General features: G+C 44.4%; 1 protein-coding gene across 2 annotated transcripts in view; it reads right to left on the reverse strand.

Moving 5' to 3' along the window:
- Positions 1–13,767, reverse strand: part of Usp7 (ubiquitin specific peptidase 7) — a 53,345-nt gene that overhangs the window by 30,492 nt on the left and 9,086 nt on the right. The window contains exons 1-2 of one of the 2 annotated variants that reach the window (XM_052759434.1): positions 1,315–1,422; positions 421–595 (exon numbers count right to left, since the gene is read on the reverse strand). Coding sequence is in view for 1 of the 2 variants with exons in the window: in XM_052759432.1 (XP_052615392.1) it covers positions 1,315–1,419 (105 nt within the window). In the remaining variant the exon portion in view is untranslated. Of the gene's footprint in view, positions 1–420; positions 596–1,314; positions 1,423–13,767 lie in introns of those variants that run through there. The other variant, XM_052759432.1, reaches the window with a different exon arrangement.

A 13,767-nucleotide genomic window follows, 5' to 3' on the forward strand; every position in this document is an offset into this window, starting at 1 on the left:
CCCGGCCCCCAGGAGACACTTGGTTGTCTATTACTGCAGGTAGGAAGTAAGTAGTAGGGTTCAGAGGGTAACAAACTGGCCTCTTCTGCTACACAGAATGTCTCATAGCCACATCTGTGTCTCCCAGACACTCCTAATAAGAGTTGCTTAAAACAAACTGCACTGGGAGAGCTGATGGGGTGGGCTTGCTACTGCTCTACATACAACTCAAAGTGACCCCAAATGCACACCTGGCACCTCTGCCTAGCCACCTTCCCAAATGCACTCTCCGAGCCACTCTTGGCATCTATGGTGTCCAAAGTGAATCCACCAAACGCCCAATGACCAATGAGACCACACCCACACCGTTGCCCTTCATCTACAGTGGAAAGCGCACTCCACGGGGAACAAAGCAGCGGGGTGTAGCCCACGCCTCTTTACCTTCCTCAGAAATTGCCTCAGCCAGCTGCCAGGGGTAAACCGCACTGTGAGAGAACTCTCAACTGCGGCTGCAGTTTCGCATGGAGGCTGAACTTTTGGCAGGAGGTCTGAACAGCAGTCCTTCTGGTGGTGCAGCCCGTGCCTGATGGTTTCTTTCAACTGCCCCGTTACTCCCCTGGGAAGGACACAACCCTCATGAGGATTGATGGACATGCTTGTACAGAACATGGTTTCATATTACACTGCAAGATTCCAGGGGCTGCATAAAGCAATTACTGGCTGCTCCCTTCTCGGGATTTTGACTTGCAAATGTTACATCTCTTAAGATGAAATAAAGAATTCTCAAAAGAAAAGTGATTCCCTGACACAAAATGCCCATGCATATACATATGCATATGCTTTTTCACATGGAAGCTACAGAGAAAGTGAGTGGAGGAAGTCTAGGGCCCAACGCTTGGCTCTCACTTCACCTAACAGGAGTTGGGAGGTGTTCTCAATTGCAGTCGACTGATAAGACACTAAAGTGGGAATGCAGTGGAAAACCAAATCCCAATGCTGAAAGTATCTTGCTGCAAACAAATGGGAAAGGAAAATACAGTCTACCTGGCACCCTGGATGCTAACAGTGGCTGGAAACCGGTGGGTATGAGCAGACACCCACTCACTACAAACCTCTGGATTTGAACCCCCTTTCCTAGGCTGAGGAGAAGCAACTTACCTTGAAATTTTACACAATCTTGAAACCCAAAACAAAAAACAAGATCCTAAATTGCCCTCAGATATAACCTCCTGAAAACTAACTACTCTAAAGACTAGAAAGTACTCAAGGAAAAAATACAGATGGATTATGTTTCTGACAGCGCTCCACAGCTGTGAGTAAGTGAGCAGTACTTACCGTCCTCCATGTCCTCCTCCACATTGCTGTGCCCATCACTCAGGGCTACATTCCCATTGATGACAGGGTTCTGAGTAATTCTTGGTGGGTCATCTGTATCTCCAGCTTTAAGGAAAATAAGAAAGCTATAGTTGGACTATATGCACAAGAATATTTACATTTTATTATTTGTAATCAAATTCTAATTGTAACGTAAATTTTCAAAGCTTAAAGGGAGATGAATATTGGCCACATCACATGATAATCTGTTCCATTTTTAATTAATGAAAGGACTATTCTGTATACATAAAATGCTTATTTGCAGCATCTCTTATTTACTCTCAGTCTGCAATGGCTAATGGTTTAGATTTAAGAACCATTACATAATTGATATGGAAAGTTATTTTGCAGTAAGCCTCCTACTAATTAAAACTTAATCCTCTAGGGTAGGACTGTAGGTCTTTAGGAGAGTTCTTTCCTTGCATGCACAAGGGTTCCTGGGTCCCATACTTAACACTGAAAAAACAATAAAACTTAACCCAGGAATGAAGAGATGGCTCAGAGGTTCAGAGCATTTGCTGCTTTTGCAGAGGACCTGAGTTCAATTCCCAAAACTAACTTACAACCGCCTGTAACTCTAAGTTCCTGGGGATATAACTTTGAGGATACCTGTACCCATATGCACACATATCACCCTGTCTACACACACACACACACACACACACACACACACACACACACAAAATAAAAAAATAAAACACATCTTTGAATAAAAACCTTAACCCTACAGACTATTTTCTTGAGTTCACTAAATAACTGCAAACAAAACGGAGTAGGGAAACTCTGGGTTGCTTTGGGGTTTGTCATTTTACCTCCTAAATGTTGGGACTACCGCTGGCACCACCACTTCTGGCTAATCTCGGAGTTAAAGCAGCCCATGTACACCATTCCAAAACAGACTAAAGAAGCAGCTCAACTCCACAAATGCTGCCCCAGGTTGTCCAGGAGCTTTGATTTTTTTTTTTTCCCCTGCAACACCAAATGCAGGAAATGGGTCTTAACTACATTCAGGAGGCGTGATTTTCTGAATAGCTAGGTAGCCATGTGCTAGACCTTCATAATCCCGAGTCTTAATGTCATTGGGGGTAGGGGGTGGGGCGGTACTCTGGTTCAGGACCACGGACAGAGCTAAAGTGGTTCCCCTATTTGGCTCTCTCAAACTGCAATCCTCCAGTTGGAGCATGAAAATTCTCCAACTCCTGCTTTAAATGATGCCTCCCCATTTCTGCATCTCAAAACACTCAAAGTAACAAGAGATAGGCATTCTCACCTACATTTGGACAAATTTAAGATCAAATTTAAGATCATCTCCAATCTCCACAGGCATAAGCCTCTAATACACTTGTATTAGAAAGCTATTTCTAAAAACAAACACTTTAAAAAACTGGCCCTTTAATCTCTAAGGACCACAATCCCTTGGACAAGGGTTTGTCTGGGATGCGGGGGTGGGATGCGGGGGTGGGATGGGGGTGGTGGCGGTAAAGGAGGTCTTCTGGCTAACCTGAAATTCACAATCACTCCTGCCTTGACCCAAGTGCCAGGTATCAAAGCAATGAGAAGGTTTTGAACGACAAAGGTTATGTGTGAAATACAGGGAAGGTGGTGAGTTTCTTTTTGCTGACTTTCAACTAGTTCAAACTTTCTAAATAATGAACCTAAGAGCTAAAAGGCAAAAAGAACTGGGTAATTCAGCATTTTTTTTCACTTACATCTATTCCCCTCAAATGACATCAAATCATTCTTCAAAGTTTTATGAGGTAAACCATGACCAAGGCCTATAAGCTTTAACACATTATGTTGTTGCCTGGCATTTTAAAAGGGTCACAACATAACTTCTCCACATATACAGTTTATTTAATAAAAAAAAAAAAAAACAGAAACAATTTGCTTTCCATGCAAACCTCTCTCTGTAACTAAGCAAGAGGGCTGTGGCCAGTGCAATAGCTCAGCACTGGTTAAAGTGCTTGCCACAGAAGCCTCACAACTCTCAAACTTGTCCTCTGAGCTCCAGACACACACAGTAGCACAGGCACATCTGCTCAAGGTCTCCATCCCCACCTGCCCCCTCACCAAAATGTAAACTGGGCATCATGGCATATGCTTTTAATATCAGCAGGTGTATCTCTAAGGTCAGCCAGGGCTAAACATAGTGAGATCCTGCCTCAAAAATAAACATATATATAAATGCTGGGAGAGTTGTGTGCACTTCCTTCACAAATTCTCAAGCATGTGAGTGACCCTGTTCATTAAGTGACAGTGGCCAGTCTGTTGCACACACAAGTCTGGAGGTATCAGATCCCAAAGGAATTCTCAATTACACCTGGCAATGTCTGGTGCTATCACAAATGCCTTTGAAACCACTCTTAAAACATCCTTCCAAATACAACCATTCCCTTGATATTTTATAACTCATTAGTAACAGTGAAGACAAAGGTTCTGTTTTTATTAGTTCCACTGAAATCCAAGTAAGATACAAGTAAATTTAGACTGCAGCGGAAAAGAGGGTTTTTGTTGGGATTAAGGCTGATGTTGGTTTAGGTAAGCTGTACTAGAAAGAGTGCTTTTCCAGCAAAAGTTATGTTGATTAGAAGAGAGCTGTGGCTCCACACTCACACATGCCACCCCAGCTTCCCAGCAGTAGATAGAGTTCACTGCAGTGCTATGACTGAAGAGAAGCATTTGTTCCATATCTACAGTCGGCACATCTAGGGAAAACAAGTAGAACCCTACAGTTGAAGTATTCATTCTCCAGAGTAACACCCAAATTAATCCACCACACAGGTAGAGTTGAGAAGCTGGTGGCTATAAAATGTCACAAAGTCATTTGGTCTGACAAGTGCTAGTAATTCAGCCATGAGAAGCTCCTAAACAACTACCTAGGCAGCTCAAGTCTATCTCCCAAAGGACAGAACACCAAGTTTGTAAAGTTCTTCCAAAGAAACAAGCTCATCTGCAAAGCACTTAAAACTTAAGATGCAGTGGATTCCTGGGCCAGAATAAAGGACTGCACCAGAAGACGCCCCTTTATTATTGAGGGCACACTGGAAGAACTAGTTTACGGCCACATAAAGTGATTTCACTCCTGGGCTTTCTGTCCTACTGAGTGGGATAGAGGGATATGAGTAGTCATTCATATGTGTGCATAATAGTAGACAATGGTTCTCTTCTCACTGTCCACTTTGTATTGTGTAAGATGGGGACATTGACTCTCACCTATTCTACTAGACTAGCTGGCCAATGAGCCTGTAGGGCCTACTTGCCTCATCCCTGCCCCAACTCACAGCCTAAAGCACTGGGGTTACATGTATGTGCTCCCAACTCAGGTTCCCATGCTTGCTCAGCAAACAACTTACCTGCTGAGCTCTCTCCCCAGCCCCTAGTTCGAATTTTGTAAGCAATTTAATTTGGTCAAACATGGACCCCAATATTAACTTTATGACACATAACCACCTCAAATAGTGAGGAATCATCTAGCCAACAATGACAATATGCAATGGCTAAAATAACTAGGCTAAAAGTATCTGGGGCTGGGAGTGTTGCTCAGTGATTGAGCACTAGCCTAGTATGAGCAAGGGACTAGTTCAACTCTAAGCACTCCCTCCCACCAACCTCCAAATGCTCGGCATCTGTAGAAAATAAAGCAATCACCATTCTAATGTATGTATCACTCAGAAAAGGCTACCCCTTTTCATTATTATTGAGTATCAGAGGTATAATTCTGTGTTTATTAAAAGGCAAAAAAACCAACCTCTTTTTAGAACCATCACAACTACTTGGCTAGTTATAAAGTCTAAACTTCCTCCTCCTTACTGAGGAGGCCTGTGCTTCCTCCCATGGACCTCCATTTGTGATGTCATAAGAGAACTACCATCTCACTGAAGAACACTTGCCAACTGCTGTGGAAATAGATAGCACTAAATCAGCTCCTCAGTCTCAACCTTGGATAAGAGGTTAAGAGCCCAGAGGGAAGAACCTCATGGTAGCCTAAAAGGGCCAGGGCAGGAGAAGCCATACTCAATATTCCAAATAACTATTACAACCTGCTGTGTATTACCACCACCATGTGGTGGCGTTGACTGCAAATGCCGGCTCTCTCTGGAGCTCTAAGCATCTCTGACCCCACTCCAGATCAACTTGTGCTAACGACCCACTAACCACCACCCACTAGTACAAAGCAGAACACAGAATACAGGGCCAATTCTTGGATCCTAGGCGTGTCATACACCACCTTGGAGCTGGGGGGCATCTTCATTCCCATCTCAAATCAGCTCCACCTTCAATTCCAAGAGTATTATCTACATGGTTCCTCTCTCCCCTCCTCTCAACTCATACTGAACTCCACTCAGTATTACTTAATACAGAAACTCTCTGTAACCAAAGAATGTTAGAGCCCTCACCTAGAACATTCATGAGGCCCTATGTTCAATCTCCAGTATCACAGAAAGGGGAAAGAAGGAAGGTGGAAGGGAGAGATTCTGAAGGATGAGGGGACAGAAATAAAGAGGGAGGGAAGAAAGGAGGGAGGGAGAAAGGGGGGTACTGATCTATTGTTCTGCGTATATATCTTAGTCTGATACTACTTAAATCAACAACCCCAGATCATTGGAGGGGTAACTGTGCTATGCGGGTACTGGTCTGGAAGTCTTGAATCACCTTCTTGCCCAAGCCTGTGGTTCCCAGCCATGTCTCATGGCTCTGTAGCCCAGCGAGTCTGGGGGGCTGGAGGGGGAAGGTTCTGTCGTCCACAGCGGAGTGAATGCATAGAATCTCCAGGAGCTGGACACCTCAACATTCTTTTTCTTTTAAAGCATCCTGCAAAATTCTTGTTTTTAGGACAAGAAATACATTCTAACAACCTCATCAATTCAGATAAGGTAAAGTGGCCACATGACCAGAAAGAGGACATTTATGGGACACTGGTGAAGCCACAAGACCGGCCTTGAGTTTGGTAAGCAGTAATGTATTAAGGTCAATTCCACATCTGTGAATTGATCTCTATCAATTTTAACCTAGGGGAGAACCAAGTAGAGGATAAAAGAAAGGGAATAGCAACTCTAACTTCTCTATAAATCTAAATGATTCCAAAATTTTAAAATTATTTTAAATCCTCAGGTCCAAGAAAGAAAAGGATTGATAGAAAATTTTACCACCATGCATCATATTGGGTATGCCTTTAGCTCTCAAACAACTAAAGAGAAAAAATATTAAGGGTTAAAAGGTGTTTTTTTGTTTTTTTTTTTTGGAGACAGGGTTTCTCTGTGGTGCTTTGGTGCCTGTCCTGGATCTCGCTTTGTAGACCAGGCTGGCCTCAAACTCACAGAAATCCTCCTGGCTCTGCCTCCCGAGTGCTGAGTTTAAAGGCGTGTACTACCACCGCCTAGAAAGGGCTTTTATATATAAATTTTATGAATTATTCGTGTGGGGGTAAATGTACAAGTCATGTCAAATACATGTACAGTTCAGAGAACAACCTGAATGAATGGTTCTCTCCTTTACACTGTGTGGAGCTCTAGGATCAAATGCAGGTCAGGCTTGGTAGCAATGCCTTCACCCACTGACACAGTGTGATGACCCCCTGAAACATGAAGTTTCTCCGCACCAAGCAACAAGTACACTAGAAGGGAGCAGGTGCTGGGTGGGGATATGGAGAGCAGGGGAAGCTTTGACAGTGTGTGAAGCACCAGTGTGTTGTTGATGTGAGGTGGCCATATCAAGGACCAGAGCCTTAGGCTCATGGGGGAAAAATGGCAAAGTCCCCCCCTTCCCAAGTAGTGAGGCTCAGAAGGGATGGCAAAGCTTTCCTCTGGTCCATATGTGGATGTTGATAGTGAATGCAAAAAAAAAAAAAAAAAAAAAAAAAAAAAGTCCAAAATACCCACCCCATTTACAGCCCAAAGACTGCTCCCTTACCAAGATTAGCTAAACCAGCCTCCTTGATGCCTTCAGCCGTATGTATGTATGTAGTATGTATGTATGTATGTATGTATGTATGTATCCTGCCTTTCTGTATATAATTTCTCCAGAGAGCCCAGTCTACCTGATCTCAGCTTTTCTGGGCCTGTGTATTTATTACCTTTTCCCCTTTCCTTACCACTCCATTCAGGTATGTCCCTAGCTGTGCTGGGCATGGTGGTGGGAGAGCTTATTATCTGGACTGGAGCAGAGGCAGTAAAGAAACTCAAGCATTTTACTAATCAAGATCATAGTGAACACAATGAATGGCACTAGGGAGCAGGAAAATGGAAAGTTTAAAAACAAACAAAATTCCAACTGAGAGACTAGGGATGTGACTTAGCAAGCAAGCGCTAGCTTTAGTGTGGGCAAGGCTGAACTAGCATGTCCCAGGCATGTAAGTTCTGAATAACAATCACCAACCTCCAGAGTAATAAGCCCTTGTTTACTGACAGAACTATGGGCTGATTAAAGTCAGACTCAGACTGGTGAGAGGCCATGTCACAAGGTACTGGGCCTGAGTACCAAAGTCAAGATCAATCTAAGAAGGCTAATAAAGTGCTTTAAACATGTATATATGCTTTTTAAAATTGTCTACTGTACTGGGGCTCAGTTGGTAGAATGCTTGCCAAGTATGCATGGAGGCCTGGGTTCCATAATAGGAATCACATAACAGAGTGATGGGTGGTGGAAGATGAGGGACCTGAGGCCAGCCTGGATGATATTTCCATCTCAAAAAAACAACAAAACTAGGCCCTAGTCCATCTGGTCAGAAACAATCCACCAACCCTAAACACAATTCTCAGCATTTACTTCTACTCTATATGATTTTAGCACACATGTAGATTTGTATCCACTACCAGAGAAATCAGGAAAAGACCAATTCCAGCAGAAGAGTACTTTTAAAAAAAATATTTGTATATGTGTACTTCCTTCCCCCAATCAGAAGACAGAAGAGGGCATCAGACCCCTGAAGCTAGAATTACAGGCAGCTGGTTGTGAAGTGGGCAGACACAGTGGGAACTGGGAGACAAATTCGGGTCCTCTGGAGGAGCAGCAAACATTCTTAACTGCTCAGCAACTTCTCCATCCTGTCTGTGCTCCTCTTATAACACAACCTGGCACCACAACCCCTGGCAACCATTATTCTCTTTCACTTTAGGCTGGGAGTGGTGGTGCACAGCTTTAATCCTAGCACTCAGGAGGCAGAGACAGGAGGATCTCTGAGAGTTCAAGGCCAGGCTGGTCTACATACTGAGTTCCAGGACAGCCAGGGCTACATAGTGAGACCCTGTCTCAGGGGGCAGGAATGGAGTGAGAGTCCTCTTTGTCATTTCAACAGTGTTGCATAAATGCTAAAGTATGTATAAAGTATGTAACAACGTTTCTTTCACTGCCAGACAGGATGAAAGGGGGGCACTGTGCAACCATTTGTCGGATTTGTGGGAGTTTTACAAATAAACCTCCTGAGAGCATTTCAGATCTACTGTTTTTATTTTGGGATTTTGAAAAATGAGTTCTTAAAAGCCAATAAATATTAAGCTAGCAAGGCAACCAATGCTGTATGAACAAAGGGATGTTTAATCCTACGGTCAAAGAACTCCTGCTGGACCGGGTGCCCTCCAACAGCAGCTGTCAGCCAAGCTTTCTCAATGTTTGGTGAGCACTTTTCTTCAGGAAGAAGAAACATTTTCACACCACACAGGGGAGTCCCAGGCATCCATCCGGCATAGATGCAGACAGGTGAGGAAGAGGAGAGGGTACCTGGCTTTTCTGGGTTGTATATTTGTGGTGTTTGTTTTGGTTTTTGGCCACTTGGAATGATCAACACACAACCTGGTCCTGGGCTTTAGTCCTACAGCACTCTGTCTCACCACCAAGGAGTCTCTCTGGCTTCCAGAATCCGCTAGCCTTTCTCCAGTGGCACAACTGACCACACTGATATCCAGGACCAGAGCTATAGTCAATGGCTGGGAACCCTGACCACAGGACCAACTCTCCAGCACGACATGACAAATGGCAATGAAGAGCTCTGGGTTTAAAGTTATAGGAGCTGGACTTAGCAGATACCACAGCCAGAGAAGATTCTGGGGGAGATCACAGAGCAGCAGTGATGTGGACAAACCCTAGTGAGAATGACCCACACCTGGTGGATGGAGTAAGCCACAAAAGAACAGGAACAGGGTGACTGACGCAAAAGGCAGGAGGGAAACGGGACCACACCCATGGAGGACCTTGAAGACCAAGGTGAACTCAATCACACTCTTGAGTCCCCTGTGGACAGAGAGGAAGACACTCACGCTATGAAAAGGCACTGTGGACCTGACAGAAGAACCAAGAATGAAGCAGTCAGTACTCAGTGCTTGGACCTCTCTCTGTCTTGGCCATCATAGGCAAGAGGGATCCCTTCCAAGCTACTAGTCCTGCAAAAATCTTGATGAAAACTGACTAGCTTGTCTCTCCTCTGTCAAGGTGGACCTCTATTTGATGTGGATTCCAGTCGGCATATGAATTCCTTTGATCATCTCATTAGCAGTAAAATTTGTCTACTGATCTCATGAAGCTAAAGTGGTCCAACTTGGGCTTTTGCACTGGGTATTTAGTTCCAGGCATCTGTCCATAAAGCAGGAAGCCTGCGTCAGGGGCTAGTGCCCACACAAGCTTAAAAGCAGTGGAGCCTGAAAGCTAGAAATAGGTCCCATTTTACACAATAGCTCTATGGTCTAAAAGAACCCTGATTTACATCAGTTACATGAAAATGAAGCCCCAACGAAAGACACATGTAATTTGTATTCCTTAAATAAAATTGGGGCTTTCAGTTTGGCTTTATCATGTAAAAATCTGTACCCTGGAGATGCTTATTGTAATCCATCTTCCAAGCTCTGGTCTAAACACTGCAGTGGGAACTGAGGAGTATGAAATACTGAGGAGCTGGTGACTGCACTGCACTGCTTCCTCCTAAGTACTCACTTCACAAAACACCAAAATCTGCTCAATTGTGGTGAGTAACCAACTGCCACGGGAAAAAGTCACAGCATGCATGGCAAACAAGAACGCAAGAGCCAGACATTACCCGTGACAAGGAGTGGCCAAAGGAATAGTATTCAGAGTAGCATAAAAGCTGACCTTGCATAGACAGGACCAGGGAGGTCCACATCATCTCTAAGGACCAGAAGCTTCCCTTTTTACCCTTGGCTCCCTGCTTTGGATGTTTTCAGTGAGTTTATAGTGCAAACACGTACACGCGTGCACACATGCGCACACTACATCAACACCAAAAGCACAACTAAAATCTATTAGCTGAAAGTAATACTCCTTGGGCAGCCTTTGCAAGTTGTATGAGGGAAAGGGGTGGAGCAGACAGCTAGAGCTATCTGTAGCCTAGGTCTCTTTACCCTTAGAACCAGCACCCTCCTTCCTTTAGTAACTAGTTTTCCTTCAAAGTCACTCAAAAACGATATACACAAAACTTTCCCCCAAAAGGACCTATAATGTGGATACTCATGAGGCTGAGGCAGGAAGATAAATGACCATAGTGAACTACAGAGAGGACCGTGTCTCCCAAAAAAAGCTTTCAGCCTGCTATGGTAGTGCACTCCTTTAATCCTGGCACTCCAGAGGCAGAAGCAAGTGAATCTCTTGAGTTTGAGGCCAGCCTGGTCTACAAATCACCAGGGCTGTTACACAGATAAACCCCACCTCGAAAAAATAAAAGCAAATAAATAAAAATTAAAAATAAATGTCTTAAGTTCTTTTATTTGGCTAAGACTCTAACAGGAAATCTATTTTAACAGTTTCATCACAGGCTGTCTGTCCCATCTTTAGTCATACAAACAGACCACCATGCCAGATTACTCTCCTTAGAGACCCACCCAGTACCCTGTCTTCCATTTAAGGGCTGAAAAACTAGTGCCCAGAGGTACTCTGAAAACCTGATAGCAAAGGAAGCCTGATTTTAATGTAAGTCAAAGGAGGCCACCCTGGGTAGCAACTGAACTTACAAAGCAATGTTGAACCCAACACTGGCTGTCCATATAGCACATGAATACTGGACATCCTTTCTTTGTTTTTATAATTTATTTATTCTTATTTTATATGCATTGGTGTTTTACCTGCATGTATGTCTGTGGGAGGATGCCAGATCCCCTGAAACTGCAGTTAAAGACAGTTGTGAGCTGCCATGTGGGTGCTGGGAACTGAACCTCGGTCCTTTGGAAGAGCAGCCAATGTTCTTAACCACTGAGCCATCTCTCCAGCCCCAGTGAGGTCAAATCACTGAGGGAAAATTAAGTGCTCATAAATAGAAAGACTCAACATGGCAAACATGGTCTCCCAAATTACACACTGAAGTGGTGACTGACAAGAGAGACTCCATGTGTTGTGAACAGTGAATGGTACTGCACTCCTGTAATCTCAGCACTTGGGATAGAGGCAGGAGGACCAGGAGTTGAAGGTCATCCTTGAGCACATAGGGAAGCTTTAGGCCAACCTATGTTATGGGGGCGGGGCACTGAAGAAATGACTCAGCAGGTGAGTACTTGTTATGCACTCATGATGACCAGAGTTTGGGTCCCAGAATCCAGGTAACAAACACACTAGGCACACTTTCTGTTTTTTTTTTTGTTTGTTTGTTTTGTTTTTGTTTTTCGAGACAGGGTTGCTCTGTGTAGCTTTGCGCCTTTCCTGGATCTCGCTCATCTAGACCAGGCTGGTCTTGAACTCACAAAGATCCGCCTGCCTCTGCCTCCCGAGTGCTGGGATTAAAGGCGTGCGCCACCACCGCCCGGCTAGACACACTTTCTAATCCTAGTGGTCATGTCGGGGAAGAAACAGAAAGTTCACTGGGGCTTGGTGTCTTCGAGCCTCCATGAAATGGAGGAAATGCAAGAGCAGGTTCAGAGAGATGATGACAATGACAGAAAGTGGTAGAGGAGGACCCTCGGTCCTCCCTGGCCTGGCACTCCCACACAGGTGCAACTCCCACACATGCATATGTCCATAGAATACCACATAAACACACAAGTTAATTCAAAAGTATACTTCAAAAAAAAAAAATCACACTTTGCAACACAAACCCCGTCAAACTGGTGACTATTTCTACAGCTACAGAAGCTGATTCTAACAGTTATACACAGAAACAGAAGAAACAGATAAGCAAAACTACTCGGAAAACGAACTTGAGTAAGAATCCCTTCACTCAATACCAGGGTTGATGAGCAGCTGCAATAAGCAAGATGCACTGGTGACAAAGGGGATCCTTTGTCGTGGAGAACACCAAGAACAGCAGGGATTCCAGATGCAGTCATTCACAGGACCACTGGATTCTAACAAAAGCTCAACAACAACAAAGTACAGTGGTGCATACCTGTGATCCAAACAAGTCAGAGACTGCAGCAGGGGATCTGAGCTCTAGACCAGGCTGGACAGTTACAGGTGAGACTGTCTCCAACAAACTATAAGAGATGATGGATGGATGGATGGATGGATGGATGGATGGATGGATGGATGGATGGATGGATGGATGGATGGATGGATGGATGGGTGAGTGGATGGGTAAGTAGGTGGATGGATGGGTGGATGGGTGAGTGAGTGGGTCAGTAGGGAGGGGGGAGGAGGGAGAGGAGGGAGGGAGGGGGAGAGAGAGAGCAAACAGAACTCAAGGAAAGAGGACAGTCTCATTAATGAATGATACAGAACAAGCAGTATGTAGGGAGAAAAAACAAAACCAGTTTGCTGGGAAGACAACTTAGTGGGTAAAGCTCTTGTACACAAAGTTCATATCCTCAGTTCATATCCCCAAAACCCACATAATGTCAGACTCAGGAGCCCACTCGTAATCAGGGTACTCCAGAGATGAGAAGATACAAATAATCCCCAAAGCTCCCAGGCCAGCTAGCCTGAAGTAAGCAAGGTGGCTGAAACGAGACCACCTCTGGGTGTGGTGCTGCACACCTTTAATCCCAGCACTAGGGAGGCAAAGGCAGATCTAGTCTACATAGTAAATTCCAGAAGAGAAAGGGCCACAGGGAACCCTGTCTGAAAAAAACAGGATGGGGGTGGTGAACAGGACACCAGCTCCCTAAAGTTGTCATCTGAACTCCATATATGTGCTGTGAATACACTTTTTCTTTGGCCCAAACAATGGTAATTTTCTACCATTTACTCTTAAGTGTGCTTGGGGTGGAGGCCCAAGGTGGTAAAGCATAGGAGTAGAGGTCAGAGAAAAACCTGCACGAATTACTCTCTCCTTCTACCATATGGTCCTGAGGATCAAACTCAAGAGGACCTTGCTTGGTGGCTGCATCATGAAGCCAGACCTTAACTTTTAAAAAATTTTTGAGGCAATGCTATGTAACCTTGGCTAGGCTAGGCAAGAATTTGTCGAATGCAGAGTTGTCCTGTAGGTGCTAGGAACCAAACCCAGGTCTTCCGGAAGAGAAGCAAGTATTCTTAACCACTGAG

Source organism: Peromyscus californicus, unplaced genomic scaffold (assembly GCF_007827085.1).
Source record: "Peromyscus californicus insignis strain IS unplaced genomic scaffold, ASM782708v3 Scaffold_3__1_contigs__length_106647218, whole genome shotgun sequence".
NCBI classification, from domain to species: domain Eukaryota; kingdom Metazoa; phylum Chordata; class Mammalia; order Rodentia; family Cricetidae; genus Peromyscus; species Peromyscus californicus.